The sequence below is a fragment of the Chenopodium quinoa genome, unplaced genomic scaffold, assembly GCF_001683475.1.
Source record: "Chenopodium quinoa cultivar QQ74 unplaced genomic scaffold, ASM168347v1, whole genome shotgun sequence".
NCBI classification, from domain to species: domain Eukaryota; kingdom Viridiplantae; phylum Streptophyta; class Magnoliopsida; order Caryophyllales; family Amaranthaceae; genus Chenopodium; species Chenopodium quinoa.
In genome coordinates, this window is record NW_018742556.1 from 46,743 (window position 1) to 72,733 (window position 25,991).

General features: G+C 38.3%; 2 protein-coding genes across 2 annotated transcripts; one reads left to right on the plus strand and one right to left on the minus strand.

Moving 5' to 3' along the window:
• The first annotated feature begins 4,901 nt into the window (after window positions 1-4,901).
• LOC110720320 (GDP-L-galactose phosphorylase 2-like) lies at window positions 4,902-9,091 on the plus strand. The gene is made up of 5 exons (XM_021899322.1): window positions 4,902-5,622; window positions 6,524-6,951; window positions 7,094-7,279; window positions 7,379-7,639; window positions 8,399-9,091. Exons 1-5 carry the CDS (start codon window positions 5,496-5,498, stop codon window positions 8,735-8,737), a joined length of 1,341 nt encoding a protein of 446 aa, XP_021755014.1. The 5' UTR covers window positions 4,902-5,495; the 3' UTR covers window positions 8,738-9,091.
• Window positions 9,092-14,215: 5,124 nt separating this feature from the next.
• On the minus strand, window positions 14,216-15,145 carry LOC110720293 (probable calcium-binding protein CML18; the record flags this gene model as incomplete). Its single annotated transcript, XM_021899294.1, has 1 exon — window positions 14,216-15,145. A coding segment is annotated over one exon (555 nt), but the record flags the coding sequence as incomplete, so codon positions are not given.
• Between the last annotated feature and the right edge of the window lie 10,846 nt (window positions 15,146-25,991).

Below are 25,991 nucleotides of genomic sequence, written 5' to 3' on the forward strand. Positions count from 1 at the left end.
CGAACTTAATTTGGATCCATTAAGATAAAAAATGACCCCCGAAACCTTACCCGAACAATTTCCGAAAAAAAAATAACAACACCCAAATCGAGGTATTTTCGTAATAATAATTATTATTATTATATTAAATAATATTAATAATAAGAAGAAGAAAATAAAAAAAAAAACATTTAAAAAAAAAAGTCGCCGAAATCCAGCCACTTTTGGCCTGAAATTTTCTTTTATGGTGCTAAGTGCACCCATGCTAATACTTCAGGGTGTTTTGGCTATGTTGCTTAGTTCAAGGTGTTGAGTGCACCCAAGCCAAAATTCAGAGTGTTGAGGCCAATTTTGCCTTTAATTTATTAGATAGTTTCTTACAATATTTTTTTTATTAGGTAATTGTAGACCGGTGATATTTATGGTACTTAAATCCAATTCATCTAGTCTTTTGGTCCGTACAGTATAATGTACGGGCTTGTTATTTTTATTTATTTATTTATTTTTGGGTGCATGTAGTTTATTTAATCATGAAATAGACAAATAGTAGTATGGACTATGGAGATATTGGGGGTTTTTGGTCGTGAGTTATTTTGTGAGGAACAATAACTTTAACCAGTGGCGGAACCAAAATTTTAAAATGAAGGGGGCCAGGATCATATCTATGTATGTGTAATTTTTCAACTTTATTGAGTTCGTTGATTACATTTGCTATTTTTTTTTTAAGAAAAAAAAACAACAAAAAAACAAAAAACAAAATGTTAGTTGTAAGATTTGAACTCTTTACCTCTTGTTCACTATCACATGGCAAAAACCAACTCCTATACACTAAAGCTTAAATTAATTGTATGCAAAATTTAATATGTAGTATTTATTTTGAGCCAAGGGGGAGGTCATGGCCCACCCCAGCCCCCTTGGCTCCGTCCTTGACTTTAACGCATTTAGGTTTAGTTTTTTTTTTAATTATTTATTTTTATTTTTTTTATTTGTTGTTTTGCATTATAATTTTTTTTTTTTTTACAACAACATTATAATATGTTGAAAATGGCATTCGTTGGATTGGTAAGCAATCAATAATTAGGAAGTTAGATTAGCAAAATATTATCCCTATGTTCCTTTATTACATGCATGTATTCCTTTTTGGGGTGACCAAAATTAAGTGCTTGTTTCTATTAATAAGTTACTTTTTTACAATATTACTCTCTTTTTATGATTTGTCACCCTTTTTCTTTTTTGTACTTTAACATCAATTCTCAATACTTTCTCTCTCCTAATTCCCAACCACTTTTTCTTTCTCTTTATCTCTCTCTAACCCCACATGCATATTTATACTCCCAATTATTAGTTTTAAAGAATTTTTAACTTTCTTAATTCCCGTACAAAATGAGAAATAGGCATATAATAAAAGAATGGAGGGAGTATTGATTATATGTTTAAGTAACCATGTTTTTTTTTTTTCTTGACAATCCGTAACCATATTATAAAAGTTAAAGGCTAGAGGAGTCTAGGAAAACAACAGGAAGAATACAAGGAGGAGCATCCTCAATCCAAACACGCATCTCACCAAATTCCCTCCTAACATGGGCTGATTTATGGGCTACAACATTCCCATTTCTACCTACTTGACAAATATTAAAAGAAGAGCAACTACTAGCAAGGAGAAGGATGTCACTCACAATTAGACCAAAACCAGAAACTTCCTTCTTTTGCATCTTTAGATAATGAAATAATTTGCTATTATCAGTTTCAAGAATCACGTTTCGTAGGCCTGCATCCAAGGCAATAGACATGGAGTGACGAGCAGCAAGAGCACCCAGCATCCTGCAGCAAGTAGTGACCATAATATCTCCAAAGCTATCACGCATTATTCCACCAAGGCCAATCGAGTGATCCTGAAAGCAAGCTGCATCAGAAGTAACCATGTTTACATAGGATAGTTAAGGAATGACCAAATGATAACATTCTTCATATTGTGGCATCCACATTTTCCCATCATGTCTTCATATTTTGTCTCCTCCATTTTATATGCCTTGGAATTTGCCTCATGTGGATTTTCTTTGTCTTCAAGTGGTTATATTTCCGGGATTGACTCATCATTCCAAGAGACCAGAAATATTTTTTTTACTCTATCACAAGTAATACATGATACTTGCACCAAATTGTACAATGATAAGGCTAAGATTATAGTGAAGAAGACATTGAACGTGCTCATGACTTTTTTTATACGTGCCTATGTTGTTTGTTGAATCAGCTCAATCTTATTTTCTCCGTTTCTTTTAATTGCCCTAAGTTCTAAGCTTCTAAGTATGGAGTATGAAATTATTTTATTCTTTTTGCTTGTTTCACAACAGGGTAGCTTAGTATATTGATATACATCTGAGTTAAACTTCAAACTTTGGTAAGAACAAAAAAATTGAAGCTAGTAAGCTACAATGTAGTTGCGTGATCTTTGTGGAGGTTAGGCAATGAAAGCACGAGACTGTTTTCATACGAAGTATGTTACATAGTTTCAATGACCATGAAGCATGCTCTCCAATGACACGGACCTCTCATTTCACCTACACAAGTTTTAGCACTTTATAAATTTTCATCTACTTAACAAAATAATTTTACAAAACAATAAAAATAATTAGGTGGCTTGTCAACTCATCTCATTAATTTCACCTATTAACTTATCAATTTCAGCTAGCTGCCTAGCTTATTAATTTTATCTAGTGTTTGTGTCTAAAAAAAACTATCGTTAGTTGTCTAACAAGGCTTTTATTATTTATTTTTTTCTTTTTACTTAAAGGCCCAGTTCATTCAAAATAGGTCCAATACACACCCAGTTGTTGTTAGTTGGACTCGAGACCAGCTAACATTGGCTGGTCCCTTGTTCAGAAATGAACATTTAGTATACCATAAGTGAACATTTTCTAATGGGACATATTTTACAATAATTTTGTTTTTTTTTTCTATAATTAAATGTTCATTTTCATGCAATTTGATGTTCATTCTTATAAAATAAATGTTCATCTCATACAGTATGTTCATTCTTATAAAATAAGTATTCATTTTCTTTTTTAATTTACAGAAATTTTTGCGTTTGTTTCGTTGTATAAAATGTTTGTTTTTATAGTAAAGGGTGTTCAATTAACATTAGCATTAATAATGTTAGACTTTAGCATTAATAATGTTAGACATTAGCATTGTTCATTATTTAAAAAACATATTGTTTGATTTATTTAATTGATATTAAATTATAGTTTAGCAAATTGTAAGATGTTCATTAAGAGAATCGACCAAATCAAGGTATTTCATTTTAAACTTAAAAAATATTGATGAATAAGCAACAACATGATATGTTCATTTTTATTTACAACTGAAATGTTCAGTTTTATAACATTAGATGTACCTCATAGTCTCTTTATTTTATTCTTATATTATAAATGTTCAATTTTTTTTTCTTATAAATGTTCATTTTGTAGCGTACGACTGGCTAAACACTTGTCATATGCACCACTAAATTCGGCTTAGGTAAATAGAAGTTAATCTCTGAGATATAAAAAAAAATTTAACACATACTTCCTCCGTTTCTTTTTAGTTGACACGTTTCTTTAGTTACGTTTGCAAATGCACAAATTAAATCATTAATATCTTTAATTATCGATAAGCAAAAATTATGAAAAGTTGATATTATGAAAATATTTATTGTGACGAATCTAACAAAATCCCACTTGACTATATTTTTCCTTGCATATAAATCACAAAACATGGTCAAAAAAAGGCGTGTGAATAGTGTTAAATTCAAAACGTGTCAACTAATAAAAAAAGCGAAAGTAGTTGTATTTTTGTAAATAAATCAACAACTTTGCGGATCAATCAATCCAAATTAAATTTAACCTCATTAAAAATTAGGAAATTTTCACATTTGAATTGCTACCACTAAAAACACCACGCTTCACATTTGCTACCTCTTTAATTTTTTTTTTATTTTACTACCACCTAAAACAGAGTTTGTTAAAAATCACTACCACATGCCTTATTCTGTTACTATTTATGTTAGTGGGCCCACTCCACCGTTTAGCCACCCCTCCAACCACCTTGCAGCCACCCCTCCTCCTCACTACCACCCCTCACCTCCCCCCTCCCCCTGTCGGCGCCGCCGCGCCAACCCACCCCCTCCCTTTCCCCCACCCTATGCGCATCCAATCCCCCCTTTCCCTTTCCCGTTCTTGAGCTCCGACCCCCACCCCGAACGAAAACCACCCCCTTTCCCCTTCCCTCCACCGGAGATCGGCCCCCCTCCCCTAATTCCCCCATCGAAATCGATCCCCTCCCCTTCCCCTACCTTTTTCGGCTGTCCCTAACCCTAAACCATCACCACAAAACCACCCTTAACGAATTTTAGGGATTCGGTTGTGGTGGTTTAGGGTTAGGGATGGCCGAAAAGGGTAGGGGGAGGGGAGGGGGTCGATTTCGGTGGGGGAATCAAAGGAGGGGGCCGATTTCCGGTGGAGGGAAGGGGAAAGGGGGTTACGGTGGTGTTGGTATGGGTTTTGGGGGTTACGGTGGCGGTGGTGGTCTGGGTTTGGGGGTGTCGGCTTAGGATTAAGATTGTCAATTTTGGATGGGGAAAAGGGATGGGGAGAGGTCGCCGGCGCCGGCCGCCGAAAGGGGGGAGAGGGAGGGTGGCAAATTAGGGGAGGGAGAGGGTGGCAGATTAGGGGAAGGGTGGGTGGGGTTGTTGGTTTTTTTTAATTTTTTTAAAATCTTTTTAAATTTTCTTTTTTTTTTTTAAATAAACCTACAGAAATCCTAACGGATTCCGTTAAGTGGTAGTGATTTTTAACAAAGTCTGATTTAGGTGGTAGCAAAGGGAAAAAAAAATTTAATAGGTAGCAAATTTAAAGCGAGACGTTTCAGGTGGTAGTAAATGTGAAAATTTCCTAAAAATTAAAGATTTTGGTCAATAAAAGTGCCCCTGATCCTTCAAAACCAAACTCCAAAAAGGTTGGTAGATTTCTCGTGGAAGACCAATAACTTAGGAAATTGGCCATCAAAAAAAAAAAAAAAAAAATAACATAGGAACTCTAAACTTCTGATTCTCTCAAATTTCGCCATCTTTTCTAAAATTTATGGATTCCATGAAAAAACCCCAAAACCACCACCTTTAATTGAAGAAGAAAGAGAGACAAAAAGTTGCAGTCTTTAATTTCCTTCAACAAAATTCAATCACGGCTTTCTTTGCGATCAACGCCCAAACAACTCCCAAATCCCACCAAAAATCCCAAATCAAAAACAACAATTTTGATCGATTGACAAAATTGGGTGTTGATAAATTGAGAACCCCTTCTCCTCACGGAGGCAGGGGTGCTCTGCCTTCTGACGGCGGTTGCCCTTCTGATCTCCTCTTCCTTGCTTGTGGTGGCTTTTCTGTCAATTACCCTTTTCTTCTTTTTTCTTTAATTCTTCTGGGTTTTTCTTAGATTTTGCTGATTTTCTGTTTATTTCGAGAATTTTTGGGAAGTATAAAAATGGGGGTTTTGGATAGAACTCTTACTATTAAGAGGGTTCCCACGGTTCTTTCCAATTATCAGGAGGAGGATGATGTTGGGAAGCTTGGTTGTGGGCGCAATTGCCTTGGGAAATGCTGCTTGCTTGGTATGAATTGATTTTGGTGCAATTAATATTAGTAATTTTTTTATGAGTTTGATTTGCATGATGTTTTTTCGTAATTTTTGTTTTTAGTTTGATCAAATAGGTGCTGCCTTTGTTGAATGATTTGATGTTTTGCTTGTGATCATGACATTTATGGCTCAATTTGCATGAACATCCAATATTCATGTTGAAAACTGTTGCATATAGTGCATTTCTGAATGTGCTATTTGCCTATTTTATTTATCTATCATGTTTGGGATTATAATCACATTGACTAGTTATAGACATTGCTTTATTGTTCTTTATATGTTTGCCCATGACTTGATCATCGAAGCTTGTTTAAGTTTGATTTTCTTAGATATTCTCTTTTGTAGGATTTAGATTCTGAATTTCATACAATTGTTTGTTGAAGTTGTTCTTATCTTCTTGATTCGCTCTTGGTTGTGTTCGTTTTACAGCAGCTTGCACTCGAGCTTCTTTTGGTTATTTTTTATTCATGTTCCCGTTAATATGTTGAATCAAGATTTCTTTTGAGATATTGTTGAGCAATTGCTTTAGAGATGAGATCAAGATTAGTTTGGTTACCTTATGATTAGCATATGATGTAAACCTGTAGTTCAGTAATTGTAATCAGCCTAAAGCATGAGATTAACACATGTGTATTATCAGTTGTTTGCATTTGATACAAGATGAGAATCGAGAACGTGTAGCTTTGAAGGATGAGAGTCAATGTGTGTGTCTAGTCACTAGTGTCTCTACATAAAGATACAGATTCAAGGACTTAAGGGTTACTAAGATGCTTCTGGTTCACTCTAGTGTTAGGTGGATTTGTTTCCTGCCTTAGCTTTGTGCATAGAATATACTACCCCATCTATTCAATCCATTTGTTGGGTTTTGTTTTCAGTGTCAAAGCTTCCTTTATATGCATACAAGGAAGAGGATGATGCTATGATTGAAAATGGCATGGCCTATTCTTTGGATCAAGGGCCTTCTATTTCCTTTCTACATGACCTCTTGCTGGGACAGTGGGAGGACAGGATGAGGAAAAGGCTTTTCAGATACGATGTGACCAAATGTGAAACTAAAATTATAACAGGAAGATATGGATTTATTGCCCAGCTTAATGAGGGACGTCACCTGAAGAAACGGCCCACTGAGTTCCGGGTTGATCAGGTTCTTCAACCATTTGATGCTAACAAGTTCAATTTTACAAAGGTTGGCCAAGAAGAAGCACTTTTTAGGTTTGAACCTAGTAACAACCATATGACTCATTATTTTCCAAGTGCACCTGTCACATCAGAATCCGATTCACCAAACATTGTTGCTATAAATGTAAGTTTGTGTGTATATCTCAGCTTTGCTTTTCTTGCTGTCTCCCAAAAAGCAAGTTGCCCTTTATTTTTGCATATTAGATTAGTTTTACCAAGAAGAATTTTGTGTGGTGTGCCTCATTGGTAATTGGTTTTATTGTCAGGTGAGCCCGATAGAGTATGGACACGTCCTTTTGATTCCTCGTATATTTGATTGCCTGCCTCAGAGGATTGGTCATGCAAGCTTCTTGGCTGCTCTTTATTTTGCAAAAGAAGCAGCTGATCCCTTCTTTAGAGTTGGCTATAATAGTTTAGGTGCATTTGCCACGATTAATCACCTGCACTTTCAGGTAATTGTTAATGGAAATCTTTTGGAGTGCATTACGGACTTCATTTTGACTTCTGTCTATATCCATGTTCTTAATTTTATTTTTTTTTACTTGTGACAGGCTTATTACTTGCAAGTGCCTTTCCCAGCTGAGAAAGCACCAACTCAAGTGATATCTGAAGCACAAGATATTACTCGTAATGGAGTTGTGATATCTCAAGTTTTGAAGTATCCTGTTCGGGGGTTTGTCTTTGAGGGTGGTAACACTATACAAGAGTTATCTGATGCTGTTGCTAATTCTTGTATTCGCCTTCAAAGTACTAATGTCCCTTTCAATATTCTCATATCTGGTTGTGGGAAAAGGATATTGTTGTTCCCTCAGGTAATCTTTTTTCTTTTGCAACCGTGATCCAACCCTAAAGAGTAAATTGTGTCACGCTTTTCTTAGTGACTTTTGTGTCTAGTTGCATCTATATCTTGTTGGGTTTTATTAAAGGATGCTGCCATCGCTTTCCATAAGTTTACTGCATATTTCATACCTTACAGACTTGTATATTGAGGCGGGACAGGGTTAGGGGTATGTTTCTGATGGAATTATGTGATTGATTTTCATTTTAGTATCTAATGTTTTTCTTGAAATCAGATGTTTGACAAATGATTGAAATGATGTATTCCATCAATTAATGGCCTGTTTGGTTGTTAATACGTAGTAATTAAATGGTTGGTAATGGACTAATGGTAATGAGTTTATAGGTTTTTGTAACTTTGTGAAGAAGATTGCCAATGGCCCAATACCCATGGACCCATGGTAATGCTAGTCCCTCCCCCAAATACCAAATTTTCATTACCATTTTAGGGGTGGTAATGTGGTATTGTGTGAAAATGAAAATTGTAAGACAAAAATACATGTTTGTAGGTGAGGTAGTTCCATTGATATGGTAATGGCCATAGGATTTCCTTGCAAAATTACATACAAATCCATTATCATTCCTGCCATTAATGACCGCTTACCAAATGTACTGTGTATATTATTTTCAAACCACTGTTTTAGTGTTTGCTGTTCTTTAGTGCAATTTAGAATAAGATGCTAGTGCTTTGCAAGGAAAGAGACTAATATTTGATATTTTCTTTTGAAATACAGTGCTATGCTGAGAGACAAGCTCTGGGACAAGTGAGCCCAGAAGTGCTGGACACACAGGTGAACCCAGCAGTGTGGGAGATCAGTGGACACATGGTGCTGAAAAGGAGAGAGGATTTCGACAAGGCATCAGAGGAATATGCATGGAGGCTTCTGGCCGAGGTATCTCTGTCAGAGGAGAGATTCAATGAGGTGAAGGCAGTAGTATTAGAAGCTTCGGGGCTAAAAGAGATTCTAACCTGTAGGACTTGCTTAAAAGAAGAGGAAGGGACTGAGGAACTTCTCCAAGAATCTTGTGAATCGGCTCAACTGCTGCCAAAAGATTGTACAGTTTTGCAGTAAAGTTAGCAGCCAGCGTTGGCACTGATGCAGTGTACTAAGTGCCTTACCGCCTGGCCTTCACTGTGCTAACTTTTGTACTCCCGTGAAATTAAGAGAGCTTGACCTCCATGTTAGGCCACACTTCTTTCTCTGCTTTTTTTTCGTTCTGATATTTTTCATTGGCTAGATTATACTTTCTGTATAATAAATCAGGATACGCCTGTAAAACTTCTCGAGTCCTAGAACTCCAGAAGCTATAGATGAAGCAAATGTCTATTCTCTGTAGATATTTCCATTCTCAAAAATAATGTACCATTAACAGTTGGAGTACGGCCACCCTTTTTCTGCTATTTTATGTTTATTCTTGTTCATCAATTGTCTTGAGCCATTGCCCAGTAGTTTGGACATCTTCATCATAACCATAGAGAATAAATGACACCCAAGAAATTTATCTATGTCAGGAACAGATTTCTTAGTATCTTGGTCTGTCTACTAGCAACTCTGTTGATCACAATGTTATTCTAGTAATCTCCTCATTTATTACGGCCTCCTATTTTAAATACCAAAACGCGTCAATAAACATACAAGTTGTCAACAATGTTAAGCTAGTGGTCTCATCCTCATTACCTCATCAGTTAAGGTCTACCGTACTGATTAAGAGTCTCACCCTCAAAACCTTATCTATTACGGTCACCCTTATTAAATACTCCCTCCGTCCCTTAATACAATGCCTCTTTCTCTTTATTATGTGAGGAATAAATGCTCAAAAGAGGCATTGTATTAAGGGACGGAGGACAAAACGCGTTGATAAACATATATACAAAGTACGCAAGTTGACAGCTTGAGTATTTTCGTTATCACAAATAACAGACTCGCAGGCCTCTTATGTTCTATTAAACTTTGGAAAGCTTCAAACTTTTGATATAGTTTTAGGGACGATTTGTGATGGGCTTTGGAAATGGTCTTCAGGACATAAATGGCCTTTATTGAAGACACTTAATAGCCCATTTAATATCTGATAAAGTTTTATGGAAAATAAGGAGGTTTTTTTTTTTCGTCTTTGACCTCTTTGTTACATTTGAGAATTTAGATTGACTTTTTTGATGTGAAACATTATAAACTTTCACAACTAACACTCCATTATCTGATTCTCAAGCAATACGCTTATTTGGGTTTGTTAAATACTTCCTCTATTTTCAAGTAATTGATTTATTTGGACTTCACAGTATTCACACTTTTTTTTTATTCGAGTATATTTTTTCAAATAAAGTATTATTTATGTTACGGAGTACTATTTTTTAATACCGCCATCCAAAATTATCAAAACCGCCAACATTTAGTGTGAATGGACAATTATGTCCTTAGTACTTCACTACTATCTTCCCTCTTGCCATCAATCACTAACACCTTGACACCACCACCCTAATTGACGACTAACACCACCACCACCACCACATTGACCGGCGACAATCACCACCGCACTAGTGACCCACCACCTCCCTCCTTTTTTTTAAAAAAAAAAAAATTTCAGATTTTCAGGCAATCGCGGTAACCAAAGCCCAAAATCAATTACCGTGTATGGTAAACGGAGCCCAAAATCGAACCGGTTTTGGGCTCCGGTTACCATAGAATCGATTAAGGTGCACGGTAACCGTAGCCCAAAACCGGTTACCGTGGATGGTAACCGGTTTTGGGCTCCGGTTACCACGCACGGTAACCGGTTTTAGGCTCCGGTTACCACGCACGGTAACCGGTTTTGGGCTCCGGTTACCACGGTTGCCTAAAATAAAAAAAACACCACCTTCACGCCGACCAGGGAAGGTGGTGGGTTGTCATAGAGGGGGGTGTGGTGAGTCGTCGGTCAAAAGGGGTTGTGATCGCCGGTTGGAAGGGGTTGTAGGTTGCCGGAAGGATGAAGGGATGGTGAAGTAGTAAGGGTATGATTGTCCATTCACACCAAATGTTGACGGTGGTGATCATTTTTGTTGACGGTGTTTAGCAATCCACAAAAAGTACTCTGTATAGTCATAGATTCTACTAAATACATCTCATCAAATTCTCAATTCATAATTTCATACCTCTAAAGAAATTATTACAGTATAATTTTTAATTAAGAAATAACTAATGATATTAATAGTCAAGTCATCAGGCATAAACACATGTACGGATTATAAATCCATTTATGGTGATAATTATACGGATTAGAAATTAATAACCTAACAAGTATAATCTTTATTCTTAAGAGTCTTAATGGCTATAGCACTTAAGGGTTCCAATACATTCTACACATGAATACATGATTACTAGATGCTTATTGGTTTCACTTTTAGATGCTTATGTGTATTACTTATAGTATAGATGTATAGTACAATGATAATATAATGTTCCCTCCGTTTTATAGTAATCTTCTCATTTAAATAATTTTCGCGAGGTAAAATTGGTCAAAGTGAGAAAATCAATATGAGGTGGATATAGTATCATCGATAACAAAGTAGAAATATAAGGGATAAATATATCGTGGTAGAACTCTCTACTTTTTATGTTTCTTTTACTCGCAACACAACCTTTATGCACACAGTTCAAGGAGGCGATTAGTGAAGGTAAACAAATATTTTAACATTAGATTAGAGAATGATTAGGTACTATGTGTAAAATTTATTTTTGATTAATTTACACTATAATATCTCGATCTCAAAGTGCGTAATACGAAACTGTATTAATATTTTAAAACGGGGGAAGTAAATTATATGGACAATATAACAAAATAGTAATTTTTTAAAGACAAATTTAAGGGCGTAATCTTCAGCTTATTTTCAATTCAATTCAGCTCCAATCAATTCAGATCAGTTTAGTTCCTAATTTCCTTCTTTTATACTACCTCCGTTACATGTTAAGTGCAACAAAGGAGGTTGCACATTTCCCAAGAAAAAAAATGAAAAAGCTAATTAGCAAAAGTATGGGCATGTGACTATGGGGTTAATTAATTAAATAAGATGTTCCACCCACCATCACTTTCACCCCCTGCACCACCACCTACGTACACCACCAGCAACAACAACCACCACACCATACCAACCACCAAAACCACCAAAATCACCCTACCAACCACCGAAACCACCATACGAACCACCAAAACCACCGAAATCACCCTACCAACCATCGACACCACCATACCAACCCACTGAAAACACCAAAATCACCACTGAAACCACCCATACCAACCCACCAAAACCACCAAGTAGATCCAAAAAACCCACTTCTTTCCTACCCATGTCCTGCTATAACCATCCTCTCACCATCACCAAGATCCGAAACCGACTCCACCCAACTCGCGTCCACACCACGAAGCTACCCCACACCCACCTCGTAACCACCACCGCACCTTTCCTTCGGATTTGTCTCATCTTTCACCATTGTTGCTTTAGATCTGAGTTTTCAAGCTCAATCTCAAATTCTACTTTTTTAGGGTTTCAATTTATGGTGACAGCTTAAACATGTGAACAGAAGGTTGCGGCGACAATAACGAGGGGAGGAGAAGTGTCGGCGACTCAGATGAGGAGGGGCGGCGACTAGATCTGGATGGCGGTGGTGGTGCGGTGGCTGTTAGAGAAGAGATAAAAGAGAAATGAGAGAAAAGTGGTGGTGGCTGAGAGGGAGGGTAGAGAAAATGTGGTGCTGTTGGTGCCTTGGTGGTGGATGTGGATGTGAGTGAGGAGAGAGAAGGTGGGTTAGGACTTTAATAATTGATTAATTAGTTGATCACATATAATTTAATGTGTTTATTAAAGTTAAGTAAGGATAGGATGGTAACTTCAAACAATAAAATTTACTAAATGAAGAAAGTTTTTATTTATTGCACATAATGTGTAGCATCCCTTTTTGAAAAATGTTGCACATAATGTGTAATGAAGGTAGTAAAATATTCATTTTAATTCAATTCAGTTCAATTCAACTCAGTAAATCAAAACAGACCCATAGGAAGTGTTAACAACCAAATTGAAGTACAGTAGTAAATCAAGTAATAAGGAATCTCGTACTACTTCAACTATATTTACTTATTAATGGGGCAATTGTGGGTCCATTAACAGAAATAGTTGCGGTGAATTGGTGAATGGTGAGTTGGTGACCAATCTGAGCATTGGAGTTTCTGGAGCTTGGACCCACATTTAGAATTTTAGAAGATGATTTTCTGCTCTTTTCTTTTCTTTAGAAGAATTGTAGCTGAAAACAACTTCAATAAGAAAATTAAAAAATTCATTGACAAATTCTTCTGACATTGTTTAGAATAGGCTATATGTAGGACATGTTCTTTTCCCATATATTACTCCACTTCCTGCTCCACATTCGCAGGAAACCTTAGAAAAGTTCTAAGCTAAACAACAAACCTTAACCATAATTCAGTAATTGTGTTATTGGGTCTCTTCATTTCATTTCATTTCAATTGCTCTTAATTTCCTTCTTTTATAAAATATTCATTTCATTTCAGTTCAATTCAGCTGAGTTCAGTCAATGAGAATAAGTCTTATTATATCGATCTTTTTTAATTTATCCATTGTAACTTTGTTTTATGAAAGTGCTTTAAAAAAACAAGACAAACGAGGTTAGGGTAATACTATAATATAAAATAATGCGGGATAATAGAAGGTATGTTGATAACTTAGGGATTAATTATATTTTAACATGATTTTGAACATTAAGTACATTTTTGTCAAAGAATATTTAGAGTAATTGTTAAATAAAAAGTTATTGTTAACTCAATATAATTACCATAGTAGCTTAGATAATACTACTAAATCTGAAAATGATACCCAGTATTAATTATCGAACAGATAATAATAATTTACATTGATTTTGTACCCAAAATAATTTAGTAAACAATAATAAAACCTGAACCATATGCTATTGCCGCGCTCCATTGAACATTTCAGACATGTCTTGAATTTTCGCCACATGACTAATCAATTCCTCAAGAGTTTGTATCGTGATAGCATTATAATACACTAGATAACGATGTGTCACGATAATTTCCTCCAATGAAGGAAAAGCCCCAAAATTAACCAAATTATTTTGTGTGTACATTAATTATTATAGGTAATGCACACTTGATTGTTTTTGTGGTCATAAAATTTCTAGTATGGGCAACTCGCTTTCTTTCCAAGCGCTCTCATCTTTATTACACCATTCATTTCAAAACACGATTAAACTTATACGAGTAAATAAATAAAATAAGCGATGATTTCATAATATGGTACGGCATGCACTATTTTAGACGCATTTATTATCTTAGATGTATGTAGTTCACACGTTAAAATCTTACCCAAAAAATCGGTATGATTCTATATTACGGAGTATATCTTATTTTATCGTAAAGTATCGCAAGTAGCCCTACTAGCTCCCATATCGATTACACGATTGTCAAATATACACCGTATCTGTCAATTCCATACCATAAATGAATCCCAACACAAATCAAGCAATTAAAATCGACAAAATTGATAGTAAAACACAATATTCCTCTAACTCATACTATATAGTAATTGAGCAATTGAATAGAAAACCTAACTGAATCTAAATCGAATAACTCCACAATTAGCATAAAATAAACAAAAAGAGAATTACGAATTAAAATCAGAAATATTAAACTAAAACCAGTTAGCAAGCAAAGTGTATTCACAAGAATACTTTTCCCTTCTTAAATCCCTAAAAATCGTCAATTAAGAAACCATTAACTAGCAGTAGTATATTCAACCACTAATTAACAATCAAAAAATTACACTTAAAAAAAGTAGTAATTAAAATTAAAATTAAAAATTATCACCTATACACAATTAATCTTCTTCTTCCTCTCTCTAGATTAACGAACGATTTCATCAATCAAGCGGCCATCATCTTCTTAAACTCCTCGAAATCGACATGACCATCACCATCAGCATCAACAGATTGAATCATCTTCTTACAATCTTTCAATGAACATTTCTCACCTAAACTCTTCAACACATCGTATAACTCACGCGCTGAAATCTTACCGTTGCCATCTTTATCGTATAAACTGAAAGCTTCTTGAAGTTCCTTAGTGGAGCCGGCATTGCCGCCAGATCCGGCGTGAAACTCGGAGAATTCAGTTAGATCGACGTAACCGTCGCCGTCTTTGTCCATCTCATCCATCATCTTCTTCACTTCTTCCGACGATGTTTCCGATCCTAAGGCGTGTAACAGCGACTTGAGTTCCGACGCCGAGATCTTTCCGTCGCCGTTTTTGTCGAATTTCTGGAAGATTATCTCGATTTCTGATTGAGATTTTTTCTGAGGATTTGAATTTGAAGTTGAGTTTTTTCGCCATTGATGAGAGGAGAGGAGAGTGAAAGTGAGGGTTGAGAGGAGAGAGAAAGTTGAGGAGAGGAGAGAGAAAAAGGGGAGATTAAAAGGTTTTTTTGAGAAGGTAGTGATGGAGTTGTTTTATAGTTGGAGAAGACGCGGTTTTAGGAGGACGCGGTTGAGTAATAACCAACTTTCTTTGAGTATGATTTCTTTATATTGTTATATATTTTTTTTTTAGATTCTTTTTTCTGTTATTTTAATTTAATTTTTTTTTATTTAGTTAGTTGGGGGTAGTAGTGCTGCTGTTGCCTCTTATTATACAGTTAGGGTTTATATTATTAATTGTGTAAATAATACAAGTAATATATGATAACTATTCAAAAAAAAAAAAGTAATGTATGTTATGATGATTTCAGAATTATTCAAGATGGAGAGATGTGATTATATGTCATGTTGTTATGGTTGAACAAAGCAACTAAGCAACAGATTATATCATTGAATCATTCCTTAGTTCCTTTGTAGTGGTGGACAAGGCTATTTGTTTAACCACCACCCAAGTTGCAATTTAGTACGGAGAACGCACCTTAATTTTTAGAGTGGATTGTTTATGGATTAAATTTATAGCACACAATCTAGTCATACTTGTTATGAACTTAGTCAGTTTTGTGACTTAAATTCACTTTCTAAATACACCTAGACAATCTAACACAAGTAGAATTATCTCACGTCTTAAATTAAAAAGAGCAAGCCCCAATCCAACCAGTATAATTATTTGGTACTTGGTGCTCCCTCTTCACAACCTAGCTTGCCTCCAACAATCCAACCCGTCTAGCTACCCTAGCTTAAAGAACCAGGATTGTTAATATAAAAAGGACGTGATAATAGAAACCATTTGAAATTAATGCATGCATATCTTACACGCTCTCTATTTCATCCGTTTCATAATAATTGACACATTTTGATTAAGACATAGCTTAGACTTAGACTACTGTATAGCATGCCAATGATTACAAATCGAAGAGAGTATCAACTTATACGGGTACAAATTAGGAAAATAATTTTGTCTGAATATACATAAAAAAATAATACAGTGATATACTAAACCCTTAGGGTTGCATATAATAAGCTACTAAAAGCGGAAAAAATACATACAGTATTATATAACAAATTAACAATTGCTACGCTCATCCATGCATATTCAATACTCTAATGTATAATCAATAAAACATAGCAAATGGTGTTCAATCTACAACAAAAACATAGCAAATGATCAACTTATAAAGTTGGTAATTTATCAAAACAGTTAACGACAAGTTTGGGCTTTAAAACGTACACGAGAAGTGTGTGCAAGTAAGTAAAAGTTTTGAAAGTGAATAAACGTAAAAGAAAAACAGTTAAATGAAAGAGATAGACAACCAATTTATTATGATCCATGTTCAAATAGAAGCTCCATGTGATGTAGTTAGGTCCTATACTTTTCTGTGGGCTTTTTGGTTTGGCTTCTTATTTTTGGACGCGCTTTCTTGGGATACAATTCCAATCAATTTTACTTACTTATATAGTCTATTGCTTGTATGTGTATTTATTGTCTTGTTAATTCTTAATTGGTGAGTGACACAACGGCCACAAATCCAGATTTAGCGGACCCGATTCACGGATCTGCTTTTATTAACAACGGAGTTTTTTTTTTTTTTTTTTTTTTTAATTTATGAAAAAGGGAAACATTATGTTAAATACTATACGAGGAACCACTAATGGAGAAAGGTTATGCATGTAGAAATTCATAACAAGAGACATTCATGTAATTACATATATGTACGAGAGTAGTATCATTATATATGTACAAGAGACATTCATGTATAGTGGTACTATATGCATGTATATTGACATTATATATGCATTCAGTTTGTTTAGGATAGGTTACATGTTCAAATCTCCCATCCATATGTGTAATTTGTAAGGAGGATTATTGACTTGTCAAAATAAAACCCCTTACAAGTTAGTTAAATTTGTATTAATTGGTGGGACACCTTTATGAGTGAAAGAAAAGAGATGCATATGTTGAATTGAATTGAAAGCAATTCAATTGTATAGTGGTATTATATATGCATTCAGTTGTACGTATATGATTGGTTACATGTTCAAATCTCCCATCCATATGTGTAATTTGTAATGATGGTTATTGACTTGTCAAAATGAAACCCTTTACAAGTTAGTTAAATTCATATTGATAAGTGGAACACCTTTATGAGTGAATGAAAAGAGATGCATATGTTGAATTGAATTGAAAACAATTCTATAATACAATTGTACCGGTGTTTGTATATAAATCGCTTAATGAGTGAGTATTTTTTTCTTCTTATAAGAGATTTTACAACACTTTGAACAGCATGAAATTTCATGTGGTTGATTTGAAAAAAGTAAGGAAAGAAAATATTATAGCAAATTTTATAGTGAATAATAAAAAAAAGTGTAAGGGTGTATGAATGGAACCACGTAAATTAATATACGAGTATAACAAAAATATTTCATTCATTTGTAAAAGTTCGATTTAGTTTGCATTTGTGCAATATCTAAGGTACTTTTTTTGCCATTAATATCTTTGGTTAGATATTGAAAATTATATAAATTTGATATCTAAAAAGTTTATTGTAAAGTAAATCTATTAATATCTCAACCCACATGATATAATCAATTTATTTTATATAAATGATTATATGTAATCAAAGTAATAAGTGAGTCGCATTCTTAGAAACATGTAGTAATGAATAACCCATCGAAATAAAAAGGGAGAATTTAACTCGATAATCAAATAGTTTATTTGGGAAAATGAGATGATTAAATAACCGTGATTTAACCAAATATAGCGGAATACTTTTATCCGATACAAATTGATTATTTATATTATATAAAATATTATGACCGATATTTTTAGATTTCAATCAATGAGTTATTCTAATATTATTTTGTGTGTTTATGGAATAGAGAGATAGAAATTGAAGGTATAATAATATAAAACCCATCATAATTGATTATTCTTAGCTATATATTTTTTTACTCCATTTCTCATTGCTACGAGTAATCCGTAGTTTATACACACGGGTGTATAGTGCTCATAATACACCCGGATAAATAAAAAAAAGGCGGAAAGAACATCCTGTGTTTCATAAAGAACATACATGTATTTGACAAAGAACATTTTTGTATTTGACAAAAACATGCATTACCAAAGAACATAAAGATATAATAAAAAGAATGAGGTAAAAACTTGATAAAATTTTCTGAAAAATTACACATTATTAACGGGAAAAATTTAGAGGTGATAAAAATCGAGTGGGCCGGGCCATATCATAATTTCTTGTGCCCAAACCCATAGAAAAGTAGCGGGTTTTCGGGCTTTTTTCGAACCCGGTTCGAGTTTTAACTAAAAATGCATTTTTAGGTTTGCCCAAACCCACCCTATTTCGGGCCGGATCGATTCGGGATGCGAGTCATGCCAATGTTGATCACCTCTTAAAAAATCCGTACCAAAGATATCATTTCCCCAAAAAATAGTTTTCTATCTCTCCAAAAAAAATTCAACTTCCCATAATAATTTAGTTTTTTTACTCTAACATTATTTTCAATTAAAAATAATTTAAGATTTCAATATCAAATTTCAAAATATCATATGTTAAAAGAACATAATTTATATTGTAAAGTACATATATTTAATACCTAAATAACACACTAATCAAACTCAAAGAATATATGATAATAAAAGTAATTTAAATATGACATATGATAATAAAAAAATAGAATTTGGGCGTCACTACGACCTTAAAGAACATACACGCCAAATTCAAAGAACATACTTTGTATTATTAAACCCAAAAAAAAAAATATGTTTATCAACATATGTTAAATATCATAAGTTATAATGTAAAGAACATGTTTGGGTCCAATTTAGTCCAATTGGGCCTAGTCATTAAATGATACAATTTAAAGCCCAAGGTCAAGGTTCAACTCTCCAATTGTGCTAAAGTCAAAGATCAATCCTCAAGGCAAGTCAATTGGGCTAAGGCCCAACTTCTCCATATATGCAAAGGTATAAAAGCCATCAATATTACATTTGTACATTCATTCAAACAAAGCCTCAAGCAATTAATTCTCTTGCATAGCATTCTCTTTCTACACACTGTACTGACTTTAGCATCGGAGGGGCCTTCCTCGGCAACACACCCGAGGCTAGTTTACGTGTGTTTACTGTGCAGGAAACCTTCGACCCAACATCACTTGGACCGAATCCAGTCTTCTCCACTTCATCGGACCTTTGACAAGGTCCCATTGTTTTCACCCGAAACAATTTGGCGCCGTCTGTGGGGAAGACTTTCAAAAATCTTTAAGCCAAGTTTCTAACCAAGATCATCTTACAATTATCTTAGTAGCAATGGCTAAGAACCGCAAGAGCAAAAGCCTCCGTCAAGGAGCAGGCGAAAAAACCTAAAACCCCTACACCATCGCCCTCACCGGACCGGAACTCTCCCAAGGGTGCCAGCTCGGGGGGGGATCATACAGGGAGGATTCCCTTTCTCCCGTAATTCATAACTCTCATCATAGGCCGAGTCACTCTCGGTCTAGCAGGGGTCAGTCCGATCATAGGACACATTCAGTGCCCCAAAGCCAACCATCGCCGTCCGCTCTCATTCCCATACTCAGCCGAGGACCCCTTTGACGGTGCCCAGCTCGGAGGAGGTGGCAAGAGCGCTGGAAGTGCTCATGGAGGCAATGAGGGCACAAAATATGCAGCCACCTCGTGATCGAACTCCTCCGCATACCCAGCATCAGCGGAGGAAGCTAGACCATGATGGTGGGAAACTTCCTTCCTTCCGGGAACTGGAAGAGTGGGAAGAGGATACCTGGAAAACTGAAAAAGAGAGGAAAAAGAACCCTCAATTCTTCAGAGGATCCTCGACCTCCCGACAGGAAACGCATAAGAGCAGCAACTCAGCTTCTCGGCCAAAATCTGCTCGCCAAGAACAACCTGAGACTGTTCGCCGAAGTGTTCTCGACCGACTCGGCGGCAAGGAACCGAGCGTGCACAGTCGCCTCTCGTTCCCTGCAGCCGAGGCCCAGACTTCCCATCCAGGGACGAAAACCACTCCTACCTCTCTAAGAGGGCGGAGCGCGGTCCCTTCGGCCAGAAACAAGGGCAAAGCCGTTATGCTACCCGCCAGTTCCCCATTCGAGCAATGGATACTAGAAGAGCACGTGCCCACGGTTAAAATACCGTCGCACATCACATATGATGGGACTTCGGATCCGAAGGACCACGTTGCCTCGTATGAGGCTCATATGCATCTTTGCCCCAGATCCGAAGCGACTTGGTGCAAATATTTCCCAACCACTCTCAAGGGGTTCGCGCAAGCATGGATCTCCAAGGGAGTGAAGCAAGGCTCTATAACAGGGTGGGATGATCTGTCCTCCAAATTTAGGAGCAAGTTTTCCACGGCAAACCGCCGAGAGAAGACTACTGCAGAACTTATGGGTCTGCAACAGGGGGAAACCGAAAGCCTCCGAGACTATCTGACCCGCTTCAGCAACGAGTCATCTAGCGTCTCACAGCTGGACCAGGGGCTAGCCGTTTTTGCAATGCAGAATGGCCTTCAGCCCGGGAAGTTCCTAGACTTCATGGTCATGCATACCCCGCAGACCTTGGAGGAAGCTCTGAGCGCCTCGGATAAATTCATCCGAGCCGAAGAGTGGAACAAAGCAAAAACCCAACCTCAATCTAGGGGAGGGAAGCAAAAACAAATACCCTTGTCTGAAGGCCAAGGCCAGAGGACAAAGGGAAAGGCCAAGGCCTCGGAACAATCCCCGGCCAGCGACCCAAAGAAGGAAAAATCTGCCTCACACACAGGCAGATACGAGTCCTATACTCCGCTCTCTCTTCCACGCGCCAAAATTTACAGCGTGACGAAGGAGGAGCAGAGTTACCGAAAGCCGAGACCACTCCCAGAGTGGTATCAGCGAAAAAATAAAAATCAGTGGTGCGAGTTCCACGAATCTCCGGGACATAACATTGAGGAGTGTATCCAACTGAAGGACCAGATAGAGGACATGGTCCGGAAGGGATACTTAAAAAAATACATCGCGGATCACCGCGAGAAAAAGGAGTCCGAGAAGTCAGCAAAGGACTCTCGGCAAGACCTCGACTTCCCCCGGAAGAACAGTAAAAAGCCAGAGGGAAAATTCTCTCCGATCAATGTTATCTCGGGAGGAATATGCTCTCGGAGGGAGCACAAGCGACACCTTAGGGCTCTGACCCACCAGGTGAACAACGCTGACATTCAGCCTCCCCAGTCGCCGGTGCCGAACATGACGTTCACAGCCGCCGACTGCCGGGGGGTAACGTTCCCTCACGAGGATCCGTTGGTGATCATCGCCACGGTGGCCAACCACGACGTCAGTAAGGTCCTTGTTGACGGTGGCAGCGGAGCAAACATTCTGTTCCGAAAGGCCTACAATCAAATCAAGCTGAAGCCCAAGCACCTTACGCCGGTACCCTACCCGGTATCCGGGTTCAACGGGGCTTCAACTTATCCGGATGGGAAGGTGACACTTCCTGTCACCATCGGCTGCGATGAGGCAGCCAGGAATGTCATGATTGAATTTTTGGTCATTGAGGCTCCTTCAGTGTACAACGTGATTTTGGGGAGACCTATAATTCATGAGATCCAAGGGGTCGTCTCAACTTATCATCAGCTGATGATTTACGTCTCAGACGCTGGCTTCCCCGAAAGGATACAGGGCAACCAAAAGGACGCCCGAAGGTGCAACTACCTCAAGCCATCCAGTAGTCGCACAGATGACGACAAGGATGAGGAGGAGAAAGAAGAAGAAAGAGAGCCAAGCACAAAAAAGCCGAAAGGCCTAAGTGCTTCGGCCCAAGGATCTGTACCCAGAGAAAAAGGGCCCGAAAGGGAAAAGGCTAGCTCTTCAGCTGAACCGAAAGACTCAGAGAGCCAGCCGAAGAACAAAAAGACAGGGACACCTGCTGACATAGGCAGCAGGCCAAATTCTGAAGAGTCCAGTCCATCAGCAATGGACATGGACCAACAGACTGAAACAGTTGAGTTGGCCGAAGGAGATGTTGAGAAATGTGTAATAATCGGGATGGACCTTGATCCAAACACCCGTTGTGAACTTATTCAGATCCTTCGGGACAACAGAGATGTGTTTGCTTTCTCGGCAGCTGATATGCCCGGGATAAGTCCAGACCTCATCTCCCATAAGCTTAATGTTGACCCAACGTGTCGACCAATTAAGCAAAAGAAGCGGAATTACTCCGCTAATAAGAACCGAGACATCGCAGTCGAGGTCAAAAAGTTGCTGGAGGCAGGCTTTATCGAGCCTTGTCAGTATCCAGAATGGCTTGCAAATGTGGTAATGGTTCAGAAGGCCAATGGTACCTGGAGGATGTGCGTTGACTTCATGGACCTAAATAAGGCTTGTCCGAAGGATTTCTATTCCTTGCCGAGGATCGATCAGCTAGTTGATTCGACAAGTGGCCATGCCTTGCTTAGTTTCATGGACACATTCTCGGGGTATCATCAGATCTTCATGCACCCCGACGATCGAGCAAAGACGACATTCGTCACGAACGCCGGGGTGTACAATTATAAAATGATGCCCTTCGGATTGAAAAATGCGGGGGCAACCTACCAAAGGCTGGTGGATCAAGTTTTCGCCGATCAAAAGGGCCGAAACATGGAAGTCTACGTCGACGATTCGATCGTCAAAAGCAAAAAATCTGAGGACCATGTAAAAGATCTGGCTGAAACCTTCGCCACCTTGAGAAAGCATCAAATGAAGTTGAATCCGAAGAAGTGTGTCTTCGGCGTGAAGTCAGGGAAATTCCTTGGGTTCATAGTCAGCAAGAGGGGGATTGATGCCAATCCCTCCAAAGTCAAAGCAGTGCTCGACCTTCCTGAGCCGAAAACAAAGAGGGATGTTCAGCGGCTCACCGGAAGAATGGCAGCCCTCTCGAGGTTCATTTCCAGAGCTTCGGATAAGGGGTTACCTTTCTTCAAAGCCCTGAAACTCCCGAAAACAAAAGAGCTCGTTTGGGAGATAGAGCAAAAAGAGGCCTTTAAGCAGCTTCGGGAGCATCTGGCTCAACTCCCAACGCTGGCTAGCCCAGCAGAAGGAGAAACTTTGTATCTGTATGTGGTCGTTAGCCCAGCCACCATCAGTGCAGTACTGCTGAAGGAAGAAAGCAAAAGTCAGCAACCGATCTATTTTGTCAGTCATACTCTGACGGATGCCGAGACTCGCTACCCTCTACTCGAGAAAGTCGCTTTTGCGGTAGTAGTAGCTGCTCGGAAGCTTAGGCCCTATTTTGATTGCCATCAGATAGTGGTCTTAACTGTTCAGCCGCTGGAAAAAGTTCTCGGCAAAGTTGAAAAATCTGGTAGGCTGGCCAAGTGGGCTTTTGAGCTCACCGAATTCAGCATCAGCTACCATCCGAGGTCTGCCATTAAGGCTCAAGCTCTAGCGGACTTCTTGGCCGAATGCTCATACCAGGAAGCGCTAGACAATGAAAAGAAAGTCTGGACCGTGTTTACGGATGGATCTTCCACCGAAAATGGTTCGGGGGCAGGAGTAGTGATAACCTCTCCCGAAGGAAAATCCTTCGAGTATGCACTAAAATTTTCTTTTAAGACTTCGAACAACGAAGCCGAATACGAGGCAGCAATCGCTGGCCTAGAATTGTGCATCTCCCTGGAAGCCGATCATGTCTGCCTGAAAACAGACTCTCAGCTAGTTGCATATCAGATCAGCGGCAGCTACGAGGCCAAAGAGCCCTCCATGATAGCCTATCTTGCCAAGATCAAATCAGTCATTGCAAAGCTGAAAACTTTTGAGGTTCAGCTGATCCCAAGGGGTCAGAATACTCAAGTCGATGCACTCTCCAAACTTGCCAGTTCAACTCTCACTGAGCTGAACAGATCTGTATATGTGGAAGTGCGTCGAGAAAGAAGTGTCGACGAAGCACCTGAAGTGTGCTGCGCTGACCCAGAGCCTAGCTGGATGGACCCCATCCTAGCTTTCAAACTTCGGGGAGAGACTCCCGAAGATAGAGCTTTGGCCTCCAAGATGAAGAGAACCAGCTCAAGGTTCATTGTCTTCAGGGGGGAGCTTCTGAAAAAGTCCTTCTCAGCCCCATTGCTGAAATGCAAGGGACCAACAGATGCAGATTATATCCTACGGGAGATTCGCCTCGGCATCTGTGGGAACCACATCGGGGGAAGGACCTTAGCCCATAAGGCATTGAGGGCTGGATATTACTGGCCCACCATGATCGCAAATGCTAAGGAGCTGGTCCGGAAATGCGAAAAATGTCAAAAATACGCTCCAGTTATTCACCAGCCAGCAAGGGATCTTCAGCCGATCCTTAATCCACTCCCGTTAGCCCAATGGGGACTGGATATACTAGGACCATTTCCAGAGGCTGTGTACCAGAAAAAATGGCTGATAATCGGTGTTGACTATTTCAGTAAGTGGATCGAGGCCGAAGCAGCCTCGAACATTACAGAGCAAAATGTCAGAAAATTTATCTGGCAGAATATCATCACTCGTTTCGGCATCCCGAGAGTATTTGTCTTCGATCATGGGAGGCAATTTGATAACTTACCGCTGAAGCGGTATACAGACCAGTTCGGTATCAAACTGGCATATTCAGCGGTATGCCACCCGCAAAGTAACGGACAAGCTGAAGCTGCAAATAAACAGATCCTAAATGCCCTCAAAAAGAGGGTAGAAGATCAAAAGTCCAAGTGGCTGGAGGAGCTCCCTGGAACCCTTTAGTCCCTTCGGACAACTGAAAAAGTGGCAACGGGTTATTCACCTTTTGAACTGGTGTATGGTGCCGAAGCCGTTCTTCCAATGGAAATAGGCTTTGAGAGCTTACGAGTGCACCACTTCTCGGCTGAGAATGAGCGACTGATGAAGGAATCTCTCGATTTCCTCGACGAAGTAAGAGACTCGGCCCGAGACAGAATGGCTGCTTATAAGCAGAGAATCAACAAATTTTACAACCGAAGGGTCCATGCAAGGCCTCTCAAAATTGGAGACCTTGTCCTTCGAAATGCTGCTGCAGTTCAGAAAAGCCGAATCCATGGAAAACTATCAGCTGCATGGGAAGGGCCCTACAAAATCTGTGATGAGCTTCAGCCAGGGACATACCGACTTCGGCAGTTGGAGAGAACTGAGCTGAAAAATCACTGGAACGCTGATGTACTGAAAAAATATCATGTGTAAACCCTTCGGGGCAGAACAATCCTTTTAAGTACATTTTGAATTAATGAAAGGCCTTGGAGCCACCATTTATATAAATATTTGCAAATTTTTATTCTTTCAAAGTTTTCTTGGTTCTATCTACTCTTCAAGGGTTTTTTATTCAGCCTCGTCTGAAACCTTCGCCTTCGGGTAACTGGGTTTCAGATTGCTGACAAAACTCGTCTTTTTAAAGAACACTGGTCTTTCAACTGAAGTCAAACTTTAGTAAGACTTGTTCTCCAAAGGCATGAGTCCATGGACAATTCCGGAATATTGCCTTAACTGAGCCTTGTATTCCAGAAAGCCATTATCCGAAACATTGCCTTCAGCTGGCCCTGTGTTCTGGATATCCATTTTTTTAAAGATAGCCAGAAAATTAAGAATAACACCAACTATTGGAAATTGTTTATTCAGCCTCGTCTGAAACCTTCCCCTTCGGGTAACTGGGTTTCAGATTACTGTCAAACTCGTCTTTTTAAAGAACTCTGGTCTTTTAGCTGAAGTCAAACTTCAGTAATATTTGTTCTCCAAAGGCAAGAGTCCATGGACAAGTCTCGGATATTGCCTTAACTGAGCCTTGTATCCCAGAAAGCCATTATCCAAAGCATTGCCTTCAGTTGGCCCCGTGTTTCGGATA

Bases quoted from the DNA above. Each gene is read 5' to 3' on its own strand.
- LOC110720320 (XM_021899322.1), top strand. From the start codon at position 5,496: ATGGGGGTTTTGGATAGAACTCTTACTATTAAGAGGGTTCCCACGGTT. The intron at 5,623-6,523 runs GTATGAATTGAT...TTTTGTTTTCAG, and splicing joins TGGGAAATGCTGCTTGCTTG to TGTCAAAGCTTCCTTTATAT. The intron at 6,952-7,093 runs GTAAGTTTGTGT...TTTTATTGTCAG, and splicing joins CAAACATTGTTGCTATAAAT to GTGAGCCCGATAGAGTATGG.